Source organism: Betta splendens, chromosome 12, assembly GCF_900634795.4.
Source record: "Betta splendens chromosome 12, fBetSpl5.4, whole genome shotgun sequence".
NCBI classification, from domain to species: domain Eukaryota; kingdom Metazoa; phylum Chordata; class Actinopteri; order Anabantiformes; family Osphronemidae; genus Betta; species Betta splendens.
Window position 1 is genome coordinate 4,117,350 of NC_040892.2, and position 21,373 is coordinate 4,138,722.

At 46.3% G+C, this 21,373-nt stretch overlaps 4 protein-coding genes across 5 annotated transcripts; 3 read left to right on the top strand and 1 right to left on the bottom strand.

Annotated features, from left to right (window-relative positions):
• The first annotated feature begins 434 nt into the window (after positions 1-434).
• Positions 435-7,801, top strand: scarb2c (scavenger receptor class B, member 2c). The gene is made up of 12 exons (XM_029168986.3): positions 435-682; positions 1,257-1,414; positions 1,727-1,871; positions 1,981-2,172; positions 2,270-2,361; positions 2,880-2,999; positions 3,717-3,895; positions 4,077-4,195; positions 5,563-5,636; positions 6,015-6,066; positions 6,315-6,467; positions 6,760-7,801. Exons 1-12 carry the CDS (start codon positions 560-562, stop codon positions 6,790-6,792), a joined length of 1,440 nt encoding a protein of 479 aa, XP_029024819.1. The 5' UTR covers positions 435-559; the 3' UTR covers positions 6,793-7,801.
• Positions 7,802-7,949: 148 nt separating this feature from the next.
• LOC114866857 (liver-expressed antimicrobial peptide 2) lies at positions 7,950-10,524 on the top strand. Its single transcript, XM_029169076.3, has 3 exons — positions 7,950-8,824; positions 8,974-9,113; positions 9,305-10,524. The coding sequence occupies exons 1-3, from the start codon at positions 8,759-8,761 to the stop codon at positions 9,336-9,338; spliced, it is 240 nt and encodes a 79-aa protein (XP_029024909.1). The 5' UTR covers positions 7,950-8,758; the 3' UTR covers positions 9,339-10,524.
• A 334-nt stretch (positions 10,525-10,858) lies between these two features.
• LOC114866859 (AP-4 complex accessory subunit RUSC2) lies at positions 10,859-18,846 on the top strand. Its single transcript, XM_029169078.3, is given in 10 exon segments — positions 10,859-11,022; positions 12,771-13,971; positions 14,095-14,311; positions 14,313-15,182; positions 15,898-15,974; positions 16,064-16,238; positions 16,383-16,488; positions 16,576-16,622; positions 16,699-17,350; positions 17,424-18,846. Coding segments are annotated over 9 exon segments (3,417 nt in total). The 5' UTR covers positions 10,859-11,022; positions 12,771-12,807; the 3' UTR covers positions 17,533-18,846.
• Positions 18,843-21,359, bottom strand: fam166b (family with sequence similarity 166 member B). Of its 2 annotated transcripts, XM_029169039.2 has the most exons (7): positions 21,211-21,359; positions 20,606-20,807; positions 20,193-20,395; positions 19,813-19,973; positions 19,570-19,699; positions 19,135-19,350; positions 18,843-19,058 (listed from the first exon to the last, which is right to left on the bottom strand). In XM_029169039.2, the coding sequence occupies exons 2-7, from the start codon at positions 20,668-20,670 to the stop codon at positions 18,964-18,966; spliced, it is 870 nt and encodes a 289-aa protein (XP_029024872.1). In that variant the 5' UTR covers positions 20,671-20,807; positions 21,211-21,359; the 3' UTR covers positions 18,843-18,963. The 2 variants fall into 2 exon arrangements, with proteins under 2 accessions (XP_029024872.1, XP_029024871.1); XM_029169038.3 differs by lacking the exon at positions 21,211-21,359 and having other exon boundaries at positions 20,606-20,913.
• Positions 21,360-21,373: the final 14 nt, after the last annotated feature.

Sequence of the window (21,373 nt, forward strand, 5' to 3'; positions counted from 1 at the left end):
GTTTTATTAGTGAAAGTGGAATGTTCATCTACTGCACCTACACCAATATTTGCATACGCTTTTTATTTTTTTTTTATTTTGAAAACAAAAACATTGGGTCAATAAAATCTTCAACTTACTGTATTTACGTAACAAAAGGACACAACTCTTGATTTTCTCTTATAGTTATAGCCTAAGTCTAGTCATGTGATTGCTAACAAAGATAGTTTATAGTCAAGATAGTTACTTGTCCAGCATTTTAATGTCAACAATTAGTCTAATTAGGACACTAACTCTGTTTGCTCTACCATCCACTGGCTGTTACATGTGAGTATTGTATTTAACTGCATCAGCTATTTTATTACACGTTCCTAGAGAGTGTTCGTTACGGCTTTATGCTCCAGTGAGCCATCGACTGTCGAAGAAACCGGAAGTGGTTTCAGTAAAGCTCTTAATTTCGGAAGTTGGATTATTTGCTCCAGTGGTCCATCAAAACAAACACAGCAGACACTGGAGCTATCGCATGATAGTGAAAGTGAACAAAAGCGTTTGTTTTTAGCAGGACGACTGCTTCCTTAGCATGGCACTGAAATCTTGTTGCATCTACAGTATTGTCGTCATTTCTCTGCTGTTGCTGATCTCGGGCATCGCCTTGGTCCTGGCGAAAGTCTTTCAGCATTTTCTTCAGTCCGAGGTCAAAAAGGTAAGCGTCGTATTGAGGCTAACCGTGTGCAACGAGCGTTACCTTGGCGTTAGGTCTCCATGTAAGCTAGCTAACGTTAGATAGCTAGCTGATTTACTAAAGTTTGGTCTGATTCGGCCATTATTTAAAACAGTCGAATTTGACTTAGCGTCATTATGTTCTTTATAATGTAGTTCGGCGTTAAATTAGACGTTTATGTTTGTGTAACTGTAAATTGTGCTTACGGATGAGTGTGAATTGCCCTAACTCTTACAGTATCTGTAAACTCTATCTCTGACTGATGTAGTTTTAACTTAAGGCTCAAGTTCAAGTTCATTCAATCACTTTGCACAAAGACTGCAACATTTTTTAATAACAGTTAAAAGCTTAGAATGTTTAAATTTCTAACCCTGTTTTGTGATATCCCAAACTTGTTGACCTACAGCAGTAGTTTAATATGTGTCCTATGACACACTTATGATTTCACCATCTGTCATATGATGTGACAGCAGCTTAGTCAGCACATCATCTGTCTTGCATTGCATTTGTCTCAGCGGTGCTGGATGAGACACCCACTGGCTTTTGTCCCCCACAGGAAGTAGTTCTAAAAAATGGCACAGAGTCGTTTGAGGCCTGGGAGGATCCACCAGCACCTATATACATGCAGTTCTACTTCTTCAACCTGACAAACCCCTTAGAGGTGCTTGATGGGGAAAGACCTGCTGTGGTGGAGATCGGACCATATACATACAGGTGAGAGCGTGATGGAGCAAAGGTTCGACTTTTCTTTCCCATGTCACTGTATTATTTATTTATAGTCTTTTCTCTAAGACTTAGCTAATTTGGGTTTGGCAAATGTGTGACCCTTGGTTATGAAAAGGAGGAGGCATCATCACTTCAGGGGTACTTTAGTGGTAATGTTAGACCTGAGGGAGGATGATGATACTGATGAAAACCCTTATTTATGCTAGTGTCATGTCTAATTTAATAGTTTTGGTTCTAGGGGCCATGTATAAATGATTTTTTTACAGTTTCATTACAGCTGAATTGATGTTTTTAACACAGGGAGTACCGACCAATGGATCAGGTGAATTTCCAAGATAATGGCACCAAAGTAGCAGCTGTCAACACTAAAACGTACATATTCCAGCGTAACATGTCCCATGGCCCAGAGAGCGACCTCATCAGGACTGTCAACATTCCTGCCGTAGTAAGAGAATTCTGTACATTACATCCATGAAGTACTGGTGCTGTTTGGTTGCTTACACAGTGTTTGATTCACAACAGCTTGATCACTACTTATATTTCTTTCTTGGTAGACGGTGATGGAAAGATTCAAGGACCATTCTTTCATAGCTCGTCTTATCTCTGACTACATGAGAGGCACTGGGGAAGGCTTGTTCACCACCCACACAGTGGGAGAGCTGCTGTGGGGATATGAAGATGGTCTCCTCAAAGCCCTAAAAGTCCTCAACCCTGACCTGGATGATGTTTTTGGACTTTTCTACAAGGTCTGTCTATATAATTCTTTGTATTCCTGTAATTCAGCTTGTTCTGTTGTGCCAACCTGTTAAAGTTTAAATTAAAGTCATTCCTGTTTTCCGACAGAGCAATGCCTCCAATGATGGTGAATATGTGTTTTTCACTGGCCAGCAAGACTACATGGACTTTGCGAGAGTGGATACATGGAACAGTCAGAGGTTGAACTTTTTTCACTTTTATTACAGAATGCTCTGTTGATCGGTTCAGTGGGAACCATATGTCAAATGATTTGTTTCAAATAGGAGCTACACTGTTCATGAGAATATGTAATGTTTGATGAAATGGTTATGTAGGTTAGTTAGTCAAGCCAGCTAGCTCAGGCACTTACTGTGTGTGTCATCCTGATATAATGAGCTCTCATACTTTTATGATATTCAGGTTGTAGAAGAAAACATGGATTCTATTCTCACACACACATTTGTCAGTTTGCTGTTAAACCACAGCCAGATAACCCGGTGACCTGGCAAACAGCTCTAAGTGTAGAGTTATTCTTGTATGGCACAAAAGAGAAGCAGTGGCAGCTTTAGACTTTCTACTAACCCACAATGTTTATTTTCTTGTGTAACAGAGTTCTTAGAAGCCACTGGTTCAATAATAGTCAAAAGTGAAAATCTTTTTTAATCCAACCTGGTGCTGAGGAAAATTCATAGTCATTGTGTTTTATGTCTTCCTGCAGCTCACTGACCTGGTGGACAACCGACGAGTGCAACATGATTAATGGAACCAATGGAGCATCTTTCCATCCCATCATCAAAAAGGATGAGACTCTGTACATCTTCTCCTCTGACCTGTGCAGGTGTGTAGACAGTTTTACTGTGTGGAAAAAAAACATGATTAACTATGTAATAAGGGTATTTGCAGTATACTGTATGTTCAGAAAATATCGGAAGCCAATGTGAGCCGTAAATATCAAAGTACAAATATCTAAAGATTTTATCCCCAATTCAAAAGCATGTTTTTTGACATGTTATTATAGAATTTATTTTATTTGCAAAATACAGCTATGAATTAAAGGCTGCATCATTGTGGTTGATATGAAAGTGATGCCAGTCAGGTTTTGGTTTTTTGCTTCCTCTTTTCCTGCCTTATTAATATACTTGTCTGATTTGAGCTTGTAAACCACTAAACCACTTCCGCTCATTAATGTGCTCTCACGGCTCGTCTGAGGCATATATATATAAAGTCTGTCAGTTTACAGTGCAGTGCTCAGGAAATGAGGTCACTGTTCATCTACCTGCTGTAACCACACTTCACAACAGCTAATACCAGTCTGTCATGTCTCATTCATGTCATAATACACAGGATAGAGTACTCCAATTTACTAATGATCATCGTCATTATCAATTACTCATTATTCATCTGACAATAGAATTTGGATATTTTTAGTAAATTAGGGTGCTGCTGATCTCACATACAAATTAAATAGAGTCTCTTATTCGTGTGTTGCACAATTAGCTGCAAAGAATTGATTCGTTCTTGCAAATATTAACCAGTGTCTGACTTTGATCCAAAGGTCCTTGTACGCTCAGTATGAGGGGGATGTGACAGTGAAGGGGATTCCTGGTTACCGCTTCGTTCCTCCCAGCAAGGTGTTTGCCAATGCGACTGTGAACCCAGCCAACGAGGGGTTTTGTGTCCCTGCTGGAAACTGCCTGGGCTCCGGCGTGTTGAATGTCAGCACTTGTAAACAAGGTGGGAAGTGGTTTATATGGAAAAAAAAACAAAATTTTATCATCCAAATATGTTTACACCAACCTGTGTCATAATGAGTCAGATGAGATGTAGTTCTAGCTCTGCAGAAATGCTGTTTTCTGAATGAACTACCTTCCATAATGTTACTCTAAATCTGACTCTGACTCTTTGTTGTGTTCAGGAGCTCCCATCATCATGTCCTCACCACACTTCTACCAGGCAGATGAGAAATTTGTGCAGGATGTTTTTGGGATGAAGCCTAACAAGGAGAAACACGAGACGTCCATCGATATCAATCCAGTAGGAATCATAACAAAAATAATTTTTCCCAGTCTTCGCTTTTTCCTTTATTGGTGAATTTGAGTGTTTTACTTTTATTCACAAAAACAAAGCTCTAGTTTTTGTTGACTTAAAAAAAATTCAGGCTTTAGTTTCAACCACTAGATGGTGAAGTCTCTCAGAGCCATTGGTGATGGACTGCTGTCAACAGTGGTTAAAAATTAAAGCCAGGTACTTGGTACGAGGCTGACACCAAAGATAAGCTGGTGCAGCTCTTATCATGTGTACTAATAATGTAGTAGACCCTGTGGACCACGCTTACTGGACCTCAGTGTTTGCTACCTGTAGTGTAGAAAATACCTTTTTCGATACAGTAATATTTCATGTGCGTAGTGTTCAACATTAAAAACATTTAAATTCTAAATTATGTGTAATGACAATACAGGTACTATAACCCCTAAGAGGTAAGGTAAGGTAATGGGAGGCCCTGTGATTGACTGGTGACCTGTGTGAACCCGCCTCTCACTCCTTCACAGCTGGTCAGGCTCCAGCACAACCACAACCTGTGAGTTGTGAGTGGATGTTACCCATAGAACATCTACTGTACAGGAGTAGGAGTCTTCAAAGCGTAAACACGCTACTGTTTTCTATTTTATTGTCCTGTAATCTTCATTGTGTCACAGCATGAGATTATTGAAACTGACCAAAGTACTTTATTGCCTCTGTCAGAAATAACACGATGTTTTAAACTGCCTTGTTCAGATCTTCAGTTTCCAGCAGCATTGAGCCAAAGACTTTGACTCCTCTTGGTAGAATAAGCTTATTGTCTTGCTGCATCTCCTTCTTTTTATTGAACTTCATGTTTTTTTACTGTATGCATTTACATGCATACATGTAAGGCTCCTTATTCAAGCTGAGAGGTTTCACTTTCATCCACAAAGCAGTCGTCCATGGTTCCTTCAGTAAGCCTTCTGCAGACCTGTATTACGAACCCAGATGTCTCTGAAATGAGACGGGGACTCACTCACTCACTCACTCACTCACTCACTCACTCACTCACTCACTCACTCACTCACTCACCCACATTAGCGTCATGCTGTTGATTGAAACACTATCACTAATACAATATTTTATTTGTATATATTACACCTGTATAAAATTTCAGGTGAGGTCTTTCTTGTCTTTGTTTATTGCGTATATGATTATATTTCAGATGAGAAAGACCTTCAACCTATACTGGACAACAGAACGCTCAAACTGTTAATTTACCAAAATGGCCATCGTGTGTCACTGATACTGTTGATAAGAGGAATAAATGGTGTTTGTGTGTTAGCGCTGACCAGCTGCTTTCCAGCCATGTCATCCTGACAGGTTATTTTGTTTTGCAGTTCACAGGAATCGTCCTGCGAGCGGCGAAGCGGCTCCAGGTCAACGTCTATGTAGAGAAAATTCCCACCTTCAGGTAATCTGCTCAGTCACTGCTCCTGTCACTGTGTTGGCTATAGCTGTGCTTATTATGATGCTATGAATCCCTCAGTCTACCCAGACCTACCACTTAGATAACTGCCACCATCATCACTATAAACGGACTTTTGGACACTCTTTGCTGACTTGTTATGCATCTACATGGCATCTGAATGAAGAACCAGCAGCATATTGGGCCCCAGGCTAGCAGATGTTCAGTACATTTACCTGTAGATATAGACAAAGTTCACTGTTTGCTTAGCTTCTTTGTCGCTTTATTCAATTTCAACATTTTGGGAAATTAGCTTGTGGAAAAAGGAAAAAAAACAGCAGCAAAAACATTTTAATAATAAGTAATATGTAATTTTTTTTTCAGTCAAACAGGAGATGTGAGAACAGTGGTTCTTCCTGTGGTTTACTTAAATGAGGTACACACACACACACACACACACACACCTTTTTCATGTCCTGTAAACTGAGTAGACATGTCGGTCACATACAGTATCTTAAGTCAACAATTCAAAACCTGTACAAGTCTTTGTTTAATTTAAAGGCAACCAACAGTGTCCCACATCTGTCTCAAGGCCTGTGTGTTAACTGACCTACTGTAGCTCAGTCATGTGTTGTCAGTGTTTCCTTAGTTTTCTGTTAGTTTCCATCTTTTATCTTTTTTCAGAGCGCTCTGATTGATGACGCATCAGCCAAGAAGCTGAAAGTGATTGTTACTAAGAAGAGTGTTGTGGAAAACATCCCGTTCATGATGATTGGCGTGAGCATCATCCTGGGAATAATCTTTATGTTTCTGATTTGCCAGAGGAAGGTCCCAGACGTGAGTTTATAAATGTTTTATTATCACTGTCTTAATCAATTAGTTAAAATGATAAAACTGAAGGTATTAATTATTATAGTACACAGAAGCAACAAAGATTCATAGAAGATTCATTAGAAACTAGAGCTATTATTTTCTATTGAGTATGTGGCAATTATTTTAATAGTTTTTAGTGTTCTATTGATCAGCTAATTGATTCATTTAGTAATTTAAATGTTAGTCATATTGAAGAAAGCTGTTTCTCGTGCTGGTTTCATTGAATTGGTGACACATTTAAATCTTTCTCTTTCAGGGCACTGCTGCTGAGCAGCCCCTGCTCTCATAATGTGACCTTTGCCTGGTTTACAGAGTAAAGCCTGGTTTCAATAGGTCACTAGGAACTGCACCTTCTACCGCTAATGCCCAAGTAACGTTTTACAGATAACCCAGTAGACCTTTTTAATCTAATGAGTGGGTGGAGGGGACTGTGTGCTTTGTGTCTTAGCAGAAGTAGAACTAATGTGTGCCTTTTCTAGTCAAGTGTTTGTTTTGATATTATGTTAATGAGAGAATTATGTTTCAAGCAGCCATAACAGAGTCATTTAAGTCTGTCCTAAGTATAATTTTGGTGTGTCATTATTTTACATCACAGCTGTGTAAAATAATGTGTGATAGGCTGTTTTATTCTCAGCATTTTTATTAGTGGAGCTTTTAAATTTGTACTGAACTAGATCAGTGTCTTTGCACATTATGCTCTTTTGTCCATCGGTGCAGTTACACATTAATCTAATATATGTATGAATATTTATATTAGATCAGTGTGGAATAACAGTATTTTCACACACACAAAACCTTTTTTCCCAGGTATGGATGTCTTGTCTTGCCTGCTGTTTTTTTTTTATTTATTTATTTATGGCCCTAATAGAAAAATGTTTGGCCACTTGTGATCTGATTGTATGACACTATATACACGTATTGGCCAAAAATTTAATAGCGTTCATTTTACATTTGCACCACCGGGACAGGATGAGAATGTTTTTGGTGAGTTGATAATTTAATTCTGGAGTTCTAAGAGTTTTTTATGGGATTTTTATGATCTAAATGAGGAGTGAAAATGATTTTTTTTTTTATTGTGCTGCAATTGTTTTGATCATTTATCAATACGAAAGATTCTGTCAGTGCTTAATTGTGTTACTGTTTGCATTATTCTGACTAAGTGTTTTGTGTAACATTGTTTACACTACTACCACACATGTAATCACATTACCGTTTACATACCGAGGTCCTATTCACAATTTGCTCATTGTCTTGCCATTTGCAGCACCTTCTATAAAAAGTGCTTCACAACTTCTAAAGTGTCGCAATTGCTTCATCGTGCGTTACAAAATATTCTCATGTGGTTTAACTTGACTGTGAAGCAAGAGTCTCTGGCTCCAGACTTCAGACGTTGCTCTGACAAATTTATTAAATGTGTGATGTTTTAGAATTTGATTTATTATGGCTTCACTTAACAGACGCACACCTTAATGATTTCAGACATGACTCATCACAATAACTTGGACCATCCGTGCTTCAGGAGCAACAATTCTGTTCTGTGGCATAAAATTACACTTTCTAAATTTTGTCTTTATTGTCAGACTCACAACAGCTTAAGTGCTTAATTTACCCACAATGTAATACAACCTCCAATAATATGGCTCATGATACTGACTTGCTAAAGGGTGTTAATAGCAGCTAATGTGTCACCTCAAAGCTGAGAGTGGAATAAAAGGTTTGATGAGATTTTTCTGATCTGACACTAACTCAAGTGACAATTAGTTAAGTTTCACACTCTCTGGAGCCAAAAGCTTTTTTATAACTTCTGCCTGATGTTCAATCATTTTTTGAGCGGTAATATTCCAAGGGCAAATTAATGGTGAACCTTTCTTCTAATGGCAAAATATTTTCATTTTCATTTTCCCAACTCCCAGGGTTAAATGAAAGGATACACAGCTAATGACATGATTTCGGTTCAACACCTTCGACGTGGAATTGTCCTCAATTGCCAGGTTAAAGTATAGTTTGACTCTTTGCAGATAAACCTTGACCATGGTTGTCATTAAAAACTGATAAGTGCCCGACTGGCTGTGACTTCAGGTCAGCGTCTTCCTGTCAAACCTCACACTGTCACTACGGCAGCAAATTGGCAAAGTAAGGTTTGAAGTCTGTCAGAGGGAAGCTCCTCCCCAACCCAATTAAAGCGCTTAATATGAGTGGGCCGAGCCCGCTCACCTGCAGGACAACGTGCGTCTTGGGCTCGATCTGCGAACAGCATGAGGGCTCTTAAGGAAAAGGTCTTTGTTTTTTCACTTCTTCTCTTCCTGGTCTTCAACACGGAGGTAAGTTGGTAACACTTCACCTCATGTATCGTGTACTTGAGCTCTTTTCCACTGATGTAGTGCATGATCATTTGTGATGCGCTTCCAGCTTTTCATGTTTGCACCCTACATTATGAGGCTCACAGTGCATCGTATCGGTGTCTGTGCAGGTCAGCCCGCTCCCGCTGTCTAAGGACTGGAGTGGCTTGATTCAGCGGACCAAGCGCTCCCTGCTGTGGCGCTGGAACAGCATGAAGCCTGTTGGTGCCAGCTGCAGGGACCACTCCGAGTGTGGCACCAAGTACTGCAGGTACAGCAGAGCTTTGAGTGTTAAAGTCTAAGTAAACACTATTCATAAAAAGACTCAATACAAACAGTAATGAGTTCTTCAGTGGCTTTTCACGGTTACAAACCAGTATCTCTGTGTCCACATGTTTTGCACAACTTGGGCAAAGTCGGCACATAATGACCCTGCAATAAATCTGCCCTTTATCTCTACAGGAAAAGTATTTGTTCCTTCTGGAACTCCACCTAAAGCAGATATTCACATTCAGGACTCCATCGCCTGCCAGCAGGACCGCATCGACGTGTCTCTGCTCTGATACAGAGGCTTGAATTGGAGACATGCTGGATGTTTATTAGACTCCTGTCAACGTAATCTGATTTGGCACCGGACGGCAAAAAAACAAGGCTATAAATGCTGAAGCTGCATGTTTACACAAATGTCCCCAAGCACAGATACTGACTTTTAATTCTGGGAGGTTGTATCAAGCTGAATATGTTTTAATAAGAAAATACAAATATTCATGCAAGGTTGAGGTGCTCTGAGTTCATTGGTTCAGGTTGTTTGTAATGTAAATATGCAGATATATTTTTATTTTACTTTATTCATATTGTTGTCAGAAATAGGAAAATACTAAACTAATTAAAATATTACTCACAGTTCTCCCACTTATTCAATGCAAGTGGGAAAAGGCTGTTGGTTGATAAAGAATATTGAAAATACCCCCATTGCAAAATACCGTTGCAATGAAATATTTTTGTTTATTCATGAGATCTGATGGTCACGTCCCCATTGGTCTCCATACAAGCGTTGTCCAACGTTTTTTGCATGTTTAAATATTTATTTTTTTGTACTGGTGTTATTTGTTTTTTTTTCCAACAAAACTGCTCAATAAATAACCCAAAAAATTTAAAAACATTATGCAAGTTAAGATAAATATTGCACATCTGTTTGAGAGAACGCAGACCTGACCTTAAAAGCCATTTCTGACTTTTGCTATAAATAAAGCAGGGTTGAGGATTGCGAGGATATTTTTAGGTCTGTCAACATTTTGTAAATGTGTGTTTTGGAGCCACCAGGTGCATCTCTTGTTGATTAAGAGAGCAGAATGGTTAAAAAGGTGATTGATCTCTGATGCAGTACTGATAACTGGGGCTCACTCCAGTAAACATAAGAGTTTGGTGCCTGGCTCATTTCCCTGCTGAGAATGAATAGCAGAGTTAAAGGGACACAAGTACTCACAAACACCTGGTTAATGATAACACCAGCACCATGACGATGATATGTTTAAAAGGGGAAGTGGCTATTGAGGGGATATCTACTGTACACAGTAATACGACGCCCTTCAAAATGAGCCAAACACTACTCGTTGTCTCCACTAGAGGGCGAGCGCAGACAGCATGTGTGTGCTGTGCACCGACCGTAGCGTTTCTCTTTGCAGGGACTTTTTACAGGTCACCTGTTTCATGGCTTGTTAAATACGTGTTGTCACTTTTTGTTTCATTTCGAAAACATAAATAAAAATGATTTAATTTATTCTCATTTTATTACATACAACATTAAAAGGATCAAATCAGAGCAATAATATGATCATATTATATTATTGTTGTGTTGCTTGTAACACTTGTAATGTTTGTTATGAAATAAGATCAATCTTTTTTTACTGTGACTCATCTTAACCGTTGTGTTGTCGCTTATTTTGGGCTCCTTAGCAGTTTTCCAACCAGGTGTCGCGGATGCGTTGCTTCTCGGCGCTGATTGGCTGGAGGCGTTGTGACGTAACACCTCTGCCAGCTTGAGCCTCGCAGAAGCGGCGGCGCGGGGGACCACGGACGGCGTCCGACGCCCGGCACCGAGCGCTCGCGCGTTTTCCTCTAATGTTTGCTTGCTTCAAGCCAAAGTCGAAGGAGGAGCGGATGCGCCTCTGCGTCTTCAGGTAGGAGCCAGCGTTAAAGAGGAGGTGCGGTGACGATGCCGCAAAAGCCTGAACGCGTGTGATGTTATGTGCTTCGGCTGCTTCTTAAATCTATATTTCATTGCAGGACTGATTTTCCCATTCTCATATTTTCGCAGAACGCGTGTGAGCTGTGCTTTAAGTGGGTGTGTGTGAGGATGGAGGCGCTATTTTTATCCTGGGCGCCGCTTTGACATGTGCAGCTTGTCTCTTGTCTCACATGATTCTTTGAATATGAAATGTAGGAAACAGTTAGAGAATGACCTTTCTCACCTCGTTGTCCGTACGTGCAATAAATCTTGAATCTGGATTTAGATTCGACATCACTTCGCATCATATTTAACAAAGACTGAGTTCTTACATAAACTTTTCGGCCACCTTTAAATGAAGCCCAGCTCTAATGATGTCTCATCAGTCCTCACTCGTAGCGAGCCGGGCCTCAGACGGCCCGAACAGAACCACGTCCCTCGCGCGCTGGCTGACGTGACCTGACAGACCTTTGTAGTGAAACGGTTCCGTTAATCACGAGCATCTCGGCGCGCTCCAGTTCCCGGAGGACGGGCCCGTGGGCCATAGATGCTGGTACTTTAAGTTCTGTGGACTCCAGCTCCAACGGGCTTTGCAGCGAAGTTGTTAGTTCTCTGCAGACGACTGTCGGTCACACTGGCCTACATTCCTGCAGTGCTGAGCAACCGCGATGTAATAACTCACTGCGTCTTTATTATCGTGTTATAATACTTATAAAATTAAAAATGAAACTGTTTTTTATTAAACCACATTTGGATGAAACTACACCACAGCTGAAAGTTAAGATGTCCATATTTTAAAACTGTAATCCAGCTCCTGTTTTGGTTGTTTTCCCGTTGGTCTTATGGTATTATAGGCTGTGAGCGTGTCAGTAATAGTGTTTACCATCTGTTGCCATGGCAACGGCGTTGTTCACCACGGTGTTGTGATGATAAAGAGGCTTACCTTTCCCATCATCTTCCACAGATGTTGTTTTGATTGATTTGAAGACACACACACACACACACACACACACACACACACACACACACACACACACACACACACACACACACACACACACAAACACAGGAGGTGATTCTTTGGAACTTGATTTGAATTTGAAGCCCAGAATAAAAGATTATAACACCGTCAAACTCAATCGTCAGTAACTGGTGTGTGTCTGAATCGTAGCATCATTAATTATTTCAGACACATTCATCATTTTTCTTTAACAGTTGTTGAAGATGGCTGATTAACGCCTTCTTTCATCAATATTTAGCGTCACGTGCACAGGTATGAGCTGGAACTTGATGCGTGAAGCTATGAAGGAGTGACTCAGAAAGAGGTCGAGCGCTCCGAGTTAACTAAACTGATGAGAAGGTCTATTTACTTCTGGCAGTGCCAGCGGAGCAGCTCTGCAGTGCAGCTGCCCTAGTTACAGAGCAGCTGAGGAACTGGGAGAGGTCTGTGGTTGGCCCAAGCAGCGAGAGGAGGGGTCTGTGAACGGCTGACTACAATTCTGGGGGATGCAGACAACCAGGGACCAGGGGATTTAAGTGAGGCTCCACAGAATCAGCTACTGTAGTGAAAATAGTCAAAACATCATATATATCATATGGTGGTGAGCTACAGAGACAGCTGAGGCCAGAATGTGTGTCACCTGCAAAAGCCAAGAGCAAATATGAGAGCACTGACACCTCATTCCTGTTTTCCTCCTTCAGGATTCAGTTTTAGGACGATGCCCCGGCTGTGTTTAGCATGATCGCAGCGTCGGGTCTGTCGGGGGACACCCTGGTAGCGTGCCGCTTCCCCGTGGTGCAGCTTCCCACGTGGCAGCTCCCCGTCCAGGCCCTGTGCAGCGCCGCCAAGAGGCCCGGCCGCCTGTGCCCGGCGGGCCTGACCCGCGCCGTGTCCCTCCCGGAGCGGGACTCGCTCAGCCGGGAGCACGCCTTCGCCGGCGGCAGGCGGCCCGTGTGGAGCAGCTACAGCAGCCTCAACGAGGAGCGGGCGGAGGAGGAGGGCGCCAGCGACAGCAGCGGCCGCTACGACTCCACCTCGTCCCCGGAGGAGGCGGCGTCTCGCCCGAGGCGTGAGGCCGGGGAGAGCTCTGAAGCCCGGGGCGCTCTGAGACTACACAACTCATTCCTTCCCAACGTGGAGCTGGATGAAGACGAGGAAGATGAAGATGGCGATGGAGATAACCTGCACAGGTACTACGAGGACTCGTCGTTTGTATTGCACGGGAATTCCAACTGGCCGCTGTGCGGGGACGTGGACGGCGGATGGGGCCCTGAAGGCATCGCGTGGGGCGGCGAGAGGGAGCGGCGCTGGCTCGGCGAGCAGCCCGACCCGCCGGACCCACCGCAGCGCTGCCGTGGAGACCAGGCCTCAGACGCCCTCAAGGACACACGCGGGTGCTCCCCGGAGCTGCTCAACGGTCACGCCGACTACGTCAGCGACTCCTCCTGCAACAGCTCGGACGGCGTCCTGGTCAACTTCTGCGCCATGTACAACCGGAGCAACAACCCGGCCACGCCCCTCGACCTCAGCGGCCCAGCCCTTCACCCCGGCTCGCCCGAAGGGTCCGTGTTCCTCAACCTGCGCCCGGTGCCCCGATCCCCGGTCGCGGACCAGGCCCCCCGCTGGTCCCCGCGGGGCCTGGACTCCAACTGCAACCTCTGCTCCCTGGAGCCGCCGAGCCCCGGACTCTCCTCCCTGGAGGCGTCCGACCTGAACGCCTGCCTCCGAGGCCCGGCCTCGCTGGCGATGGGCACCAACCAGAAGTACTACAAGCTGGTGACCTGCGACCTGTCCTCCCAGTCCCCCAGCCCGGCCTGGTCCAGCCTCAGCAGCGGCGCCGAAGGTCCGAGCAGATGCAACGAGCATCGCAAGTCGTTGGGACGACACAAGGAGTCCAATCAGGTAACTGAAGCTCCTATTGTATTACAGACAGCATCATTTGTTACAATGTGAAGCCTCTAGACTTGACCCCATGTGGGAAACGTGGTTCTAATGGCTTCTAATGTTTCTGTGTATCACGACCAGGACAGGGCGGATCAACAGGAGGACCAGACGCTCTCGAACTGCTCCTCCTTTCAGCTGATTGATCACCAGGTTCCCGGCTGCAGGAAGGAACCCTCAGACCACATGCGGGAGCTCCAGTGTAGCCCACAGAACCCAGGAGCATCCGCATCCACAGCGACTGTGAACCTGCGTGAGGGCGAGGAGACGAGGAACGGTGCCGTCGTCCGTCACCCTCCCTGAAGGCGCCTGTTCCTCGGGGGACGAGTCCATGCGCCGCAGCAGGGCCCAGAGACCCACCTCCCTGCCCATCCAGCCCTTCGTTCTGGTTCCGGCCGGCGAGCCCCGGGCCCAGCGGCTGGGCGGTCTGCTGGAGCAGTACATGAGCCAGAAGAGCGGCTCCGAGTCGGGCCTGAAGTTCAGGGACAAAAGCAGCCGCCGCGCGTCCGACCCGCAGCCGTCGCCGGGCGGCGCCCGCTGCCCCGTCCTCCTGGAGGCTCCTTCCAGCTCCGACTCCTGCTCCACCTGCACCCCCAGTCCCTCGGAGTACCTCGTCGGCACGTGGACCCAATCAGTCCGGGGCCAAGGGCACACGACCCAGTGGACGTCCAGAACCAGCCCGTTCTCAGGGAAAAGGGACCGTTTTTTACACGTCCCCTCCGACCTTTCTAAAACCCCCACCTACCAGGACCTTCTGGTGGAGCGGAGCCACAGCATCACTACTCAGCCCCAGACCTACACTTATGACCCCGTGTTCTCCCATACGCCGCCCACTTTGCCCCTCACCGCTGAAGCCCATTACCCGAACCTGCAGGTCTGCTTTCCTCCTACGTCCTCACAGCCCGAGGCCAGGTTCACCGACTGCGGCTTTTCCCACAGTCCATTCACAGCCGCGCTCTCCTCGGCGCCCCCCCTCTCCTCCTTGAGCTCCCTGCTCTCCTCGGCAGCTCCCGGGCCGCATCCGCCGCGCACCCAGGACTCCGCCGAGCCCCGCGGGGGGCGGAGTCAACGCGGCCAGCGCCTGATGCCCAGCGACGGGCCGCCCGCCGACTTCTGCCTGTCGCCCGACGCATCCTATGAGTCCATGTCTATCAGCCACCTCCAGAGAAGAGGTGAGCGCTTGTGACTGACTGGTGCATGCGTCACACAGGTAACAAAGGTGAAACGCTGCGAGCCGAACACGCCGAAAGGGTGACTCAGCAAGCAGAAACGACGGCCTGTCAGGCCAATAACGAGCTGTCGAGAGCAGCAGCAGAAACTCGCTGTGCTGCAGCAGCGCCTCCGACGCCCCGAAGGGGCTTCCTCTCAAACATGACCTATTTTTAACTCTCCCCGCACAGGATTGGCTGAGCTCCGTAGCCTATGTGTGCGCGAGAGCAAGCTCCAGGAGAGGATGAGAGGCAGAAGGAGGCAGCGGAAGCGGAGCTGATCCTTTATAACGCACTTCGCTGCATTGTTTCAATGGCACCGTTCGGGCCACTCGTGTAAATACAACGATGTGGCCTTTATGCAAAGGCCGATCAGTAATAGAGGCACCTGCAGCCGCATAGAGAGTTACAGAGACCGATCATGGAGCCGTCGCAGAGATGGAGAGGGAAGAGCTCTTTCATCTTCCGTGCTCGCTCACATTTGCATCCCAGCACCACAAGTTGACCCAGTTAGGAGAAAAGTGACTTTCATGTATTATGAACCCTCTCCACGTCTCTGTCCCTGAGAAATCACAGTCATCCAGAAATAAGAGTGATGCTCTGTAAATGAGGGTTGGAGGGTTTTTACAGTAGAATCGCTGTTTTATAATAGTGACTAACTACTGTCTGATGTGTCTAGGTTTGCTCCGGTCTGTGAGCAGAGCTGTGGATTTGGTCATGGCACATTTTGGCAGCAGTAGAGACCCCGAGGAGAAGGTACTGAATGAACTGTCAAACTTATACAATGAGCAGTCAAGACCCCGGGTGAAATAAAGAGCCCTGTGTTGTGTCTGTGGCCTGTACAGATGCGTCTGGGCAACAGCTCCTGGAGCCCCACCATCGCGGGTTTGGTGTTGGAACATCTGTGCCCAGCCATCCAGAATATTTTAGAGGACGGGCTGAGGGATCACAAGCTGGACCTGATCATCGGGCAGCGCCGTAACCACTCCTGGAGCGTGGTGGAGGTCTCTACCAGGATCGGTACAAACAACCGTAGCATCTATAGAGGAACTCGAGTGGATGTGTGTGCAGGTGTATCATGAACGTGTGTGTGTGTGTGTGTGTGTGTGTGTGTGTGTGTGTGTGTGTGTGTGTGTGTGTGTGTGTGTGTGTGTGCGCGCGCAGGTCCGTCCACCCGGGTTCTTCACAGCCTGGTGTCCAAAGTGAGACAGTGCCCCCAGCTCACCACCCACTGCATGAGGCTGAGAGCCTTCGTCATGGGGCTGCTCAAGTACGTACAAAGAGTAAAAAATGATGCAAGTGAAACGTTTTAATAGACTTTTATTTATAGTAAAACACGTGGAATTATGTCTTTCAGCTTGAGAGCTTTAGAATTCTGGCTCAGCCACCTTCAGGGTCAGGAGGGTGAGTGTTTTTTTTTATTATGCCTCTGGTGTCCCTCCCCTCGCGTGCGCGTTCACACCCTTCGCTGTCTCTGCAGATGTGGTGAGCGCCTACTACCACTCGTGGGGCTTCCTGTCCATGTCCCTGGGTCGGTGCCGGCCCATGTTTCAGGAGCTGCTCCTGCTGCTGCAGCCGCTCTCCGTGTTGCCCTTTGACCTCAACCTGCTGCTGGAGCCCCGACTGCTGCGCGGCCGCCGGCTTCGTCCCGAGGCGCTCGGCGTCTCCCCACCGCCGCCGCCGCCGCCGCCGCCGTGCTCCGCCCTGCTGGCCACCAGCTGGCCGCTGCTGCAGGCCGACAGCCAGAGGGGTCCGCGGGGGGCGGGTTTGCAGCAGATGGGCCTGCAGTGCTGGGAAACCCTCAGTCCTCTGAATTCAAATTGCATCAAACAGCGCCGCGGGGGCGCGCGGGCCCACAGGAGCCCGTGTCCGTCCACTGTCCCAGAGTGGCGGCCAGCGCAGGATCCCTTCGTAGAAGGGGCGGAGAACTGTAATCAAGTGTATGCAGGTGATTGGTCTCAAATAAGCATGGAGAGCCGATGGGAGGAGAGGGGGGGCTTCGAGGCGTCTCCGGTCCAGGCAGCGAGCCCGCATCAGGGCGCACTGCGCTGGGCCAAGCTGTTCGGGGCCACCGACGGCTCCACCCGAGCAGAGGCAGCTTCTCAGAACCACGCCAGGGCCCAAACCAGGAGGTAAGACCCGCTTCACACTCCATGGTCCTGGTAAATATGATGGGGCTTGACTGATCTCCATCTCTGGCTTCAGGCGCCCGTCACAGTGGCTTCATCTGGACCGATCGCAGCTCGGACAGCTGGCTCAGTCCATCAGGACCATGAAGCTAGCAGCGCAGATGGACAAACGCAAGCACTACTAAAATGACGCCCCACGGTGGGAGGACTGGTACTGGTTTTAAAAAGGCATCAAAGTACAGAGAGGCTAAAGAACTGGTCAGAGGTGATTTGAAGTCCTGTAGCAAAAAGGCCTCAAGTCTCCGTTTTCACAGTCGTTTCCGCTAATCTCATCTCTGAGTCATACTGAAAATACCTGCTCATGGTGATCGTGTCCATCCATCCAAACAAGGCAGTTGTTCTCGACACATTCATGAGGTTCACTTTAAATCTGTACTGAACAGCATTTTGCCAAAGTGCCACGTCGCATACAGGAAGTAGCTCCTGGTCTCTAAACAGAGACTTTGGCTTTTATTTCCATTGTTTTCATTTTAACGTGAACTTGAATGAATGTGATCACGCGACACCGACCAGCTTCCACATCTGATCCTGATCCTAAATATCAACGAGGTCAACGCTCAGCTCTGCAGTGAGACTGTGAAATAACCATAAGTTGGTGCTCCTACTTCCTGTTACTCTCCTTGCATTCTCTTCATTCTCTGTTGTAAATGGTCGGACGTGCGTGTGCTGCCAAATGATCCGTGAATCATAAATAACTGGCGGTTTTTCCGTAGCACTGCTTTTCATCTCAGTAATAGTTGAAAAAAGGTCAAACAGTGACGTCTTAGTGTCACATTTGTCTCACTAGCCTGTAGTGCAGTGTTTTTATTTTCAGTAATCCCCAGCATGGACGAACTGTAGGTGCATGAGTCTACAAACTCTAGTCTCCACTACATCTTGTTGCTTGCTTTAATAGTTGTGAAGTTGGGTTTTAACGACCTTTTAACACTGGAAGTTAAAGATTGTGGCTCTAATTTGTGAGTTTTATTCATGTGGAGCAGCTCGCATTAATCAGCACCGATGAACTGAACATCAGAACAAAATACACAGCTATTAGATCACCAGCTAATCTGCATCTATACATGACAGATTATAACATAAGGCCTTTTGTAAAACAGTAATCGAAAAACTGCTGAAGCGTTTTGTTCTTGCAGTTTATTTGTAAGAATCTAAATTTGTCTCTGCTGTAGGGTTCTCACTAGTGCATCACGTCTTCCAGTGAAGCTGCACAAACGTGTAGACGCCTTGTGGCTGTTTCAGGTATTTCAACGTGTCTGGTATATTTTGATAGCGTGGTAGTTTGATAGGAAGGAAGCATTTGTGTTTTTGTTTTTTTTTAAATACTGCAATAATATAAAATGTAAAACGATTCTTTCCTTTATCATTGTGTTGATGTCGGAATGCTTCCTCTGATGCCCGGTGACAATCAAGGTGTGTGAATAAAAACACGTTTACCTGTCTTTGTGTCTGCGCCAAGCGTTTATTTGTACACGTGAGTCTTCACAGAAATGCGAGGCCGTCCTGATAAGTGATCGGGTTCGACTCGCCCAACCGGTTACTTCATTGGTTTCTCGCTTTTAGGCCTCTTCCTGAAGGACCCTCTTGATGCCGCTCTTTCCCAGTGCATTCTGGGAGAGCTGGCCGAACGTGCGTCCGTACATAAACCTGTAGCCTGCAGAGCGGTGCACAGCGTGTTACATGTCGTGCGATGGTGAACCTCGGGGCTGTAATGTGTTGCTGACACACACCTGGGATGTGACCCGTAAACGACGGCACCACGCCCCTGTTTGATGGATAGATAGTGGGCAGGGAGGCTCCGCCGCCGGTGCTCCCCGAGGGGCGGTGTGACCCGGCCTCACGCTGCTGCTGCTGCTGCTTCCTGAACTGGACCAGTGCCTGGTTGGTGGTGACGGGGTACCCCTGACCAAACAGGAAGCGGGATTTGGGCACGTGTCCTGTAAATCCTGCAGAGAGACACCAGTGAGGTTCTGCCGATATCTTTTGGCTAGATTGTTTCCGTTGGAACGTCTGCGGAACATTTTTTGTTCCGCTGAGTGAAACCGATCATCTGAGGTGATAACACAAAGGCCCAGGTAATACGGTAATACTCAAGGTTGCCAACAACATGACATCGGCAGAGTGATGGATCGTTCTGTGATTGAGCTTGTGTTTCCGTGCTTTACCTGAGATGAAGTACTTGTGTGAATCGTCATCATCCTCCATTAAATATGGGTTTCCTACAGGAGTGAAGCTCTTCAACGGCTTGTAGCAAAACACTGCGTCTGACTGTGGTGTCAGAGGAGGTTTCGGGCCCTGAGCCGAACGATAAAGGAACCATTAGAACAGGCGTGATCACGTGGTCTATGCTCATGAGTTTCCTTGTGTGGTGCTGGTGTGGAGCGGGTCGGGTCGGGTCGGGCTTTTACTTCTGACGGCGGCTTGGTGAGGTCGACGGCGGCCGGCAGGTCCTGGCAGGTCGACGGCTGCCAGAGCTTCACGCGCCGGTCCTGGTAGAACTCTGTCAGCGCTCGACGACACGTCTCGGAATAGCTGCAGGCGAAGTAGTTGCGACTCTTTGGGATGAAGCCTAAAACGGGAGGACGCAACATTAAGTCATGGCTATGAAAACGGTTCTGGTTGCATTTTTCTTTTATTGTCTGCAGCTAAACTATAATTAGTGGATCTCGTGTTGTTGGGGGTGTCTGTGGACTCATAAAAATGGTCATGAGTGAACTCAAGTCCAAACAAACAGGTTCCTCCCATATAAATAATTCCAGGGGGGTGTTCAGTTACTGCGACGACCGACCCGTGTATCCTGGTATTGTCTTCGTCGTGTCACTGACGGGGCTTCTCGGTGTCCGGTCGGCGCCGGGCTCCGAGGGGACGTGACCCGCGTGGAGGACCCGGCGGCTGGAGTGCTTCACCTCAGGGCTGGTCAGCAGCTGGGCTGTGAGCTGCCCGTAGGACCGGCCCATGTTGAACTTCAGCTGCGGGCAGTAGCCTGCGTATCTGTCACAGGTGAAGTGCAGGTGATGAAGGAAGCAAAAGCAGTACGACAACAATAGCAAATCACAAAATCATAGATGATCATAATTAATTAATAATTGTATTTATGCCCCCAACACACGTGTAAACAGAATGAAACGTCTGCAGCGTTTTATATCACATCATCATATCAGAGGATTAAACAGGGTACAGGTACCGGTTCTCTGGACTTACCCGGGAATATAATGTGGGTCGGGTGTCATCAGAACTCGGCTCATTTTAGGGGCGTACGTCTCCATGCTGATCGCCTCGGTTCGGCCGCGTCCGCTCGTTGCTACACGCGGTCAAACGTAAACACGGCGACGGAGCTCCGCGTCCGCAAAACCAACGTCTCCACGGAGGTTTATCCCACTAGATGACCGTCTAGCGGGCAAAACTATAACAGAGGCATTTACAGTCACATGTGTAGCTGTCGAAATAATGCATGGAGCACTTTTATACAGCACGTCAGTTCGTCCCTGCAACACGAGAAAGCGATAAAGTGTGTGAACCGTTTTGTTGTTGCTGTTGAATTTTTTGAAAAATAAATTAGAATTGCTCAACTGCGCCACCTACAGGTGTTAATGCGTGGCGTTTTTGAAATTTAGAAATACAAGTGAAAATGAATAGATATACCAATAAATAAATAGTAATGATAATACTAAAAAGTTAAATAAACATAATCATGCAGAAAAAGACATTTTTAATAGAGACATGCTCCTCGCTTTTGTTTTGCATTCTTTTGGAGTTGTGAATGAAGCCGCGCGCTCGATCAGATGACCCGCGCCGTCTCCGCTCACCTGGGGAATGTAGATCATATCAGCAGACAGGAGCAGCCATTCTACGCATTCCAAAACGCGCTCTGTTGAGTTCCTGCTCCTCTGTACAGCAACTGTTCACCCATTCACTTCAGATCCACTGGGAAATATCATCATAACGACTCCTCTTGCCTCTGTTCAAAGA

Excerpts from the sequence above, each read along its gene's own strand:
- fam166b (XM_029169039.2), bottom strand. The coding sequence starts at position 20,670 with ATGGAGACGTACGCCCCTAAAATGAGCCGAGTTCTGATGACACCCGAC. Across the intron at positions 20,396-20,605 it reads GACCCACATTATATTCCCGG|ATACGCAGGCTACTGCCCGC; the intron begins GTAAGTCCAGAG and ends CACCTGTGACAG. Across the intron at positions 19,974-20,192 it reads GACAATACCAGGATACACGG|GCTTCATCCCAAAGAGTCGC; the intron begins GTCGGTCGTCGC and ends CTCCCGTTTTAG.
- scarb2c (XM_029168986.3), top strand. The coding sequence starts at position 560 with ATGGCACTGAAATCTTGTTGCATCTACAGTATTGTCGTCATTTCTCTG. Across the intron at positions 683-1,256 it reads TTCAGTCCGAGGTCAAAAAG|GAAGTAGTTCTAAAAAATGG; the intron begins GTAAGCGTCGTA and ends TGTCCCCCACAG. Across the intron at positions 1,415-1,726 it reads ATCGGACCATATACATACAG|GGAGTACCGACCAATGGATC; the intron begins GTGAGAGCGTGA and ends TTTTTAACACAG.
- LOC114866857 (XM_029169076.3), top strand. The coding sequence starts at position 8,759 with ATGAGGGCTCTTAAGGAAAAGGTCTTTGTTTTTTCACTTCTTCTCTTC. Across the intron at positions 8,825-8,973 it reads TCCTGGTCTTCAACACGGAG|GTCAGCCCGCTCCCGCTGTC; the intron begins GTAAGTTGGTAA and ends GTGTCTGTGCAG. Across the intron at positions 9,114-9,304 it reads TGTGGCACCAAGTACTGCAG|GAAAAGTATTTGTTCCTTCT; the intron begins GTACAGCAGAGC and ends TTATCTCTACAG.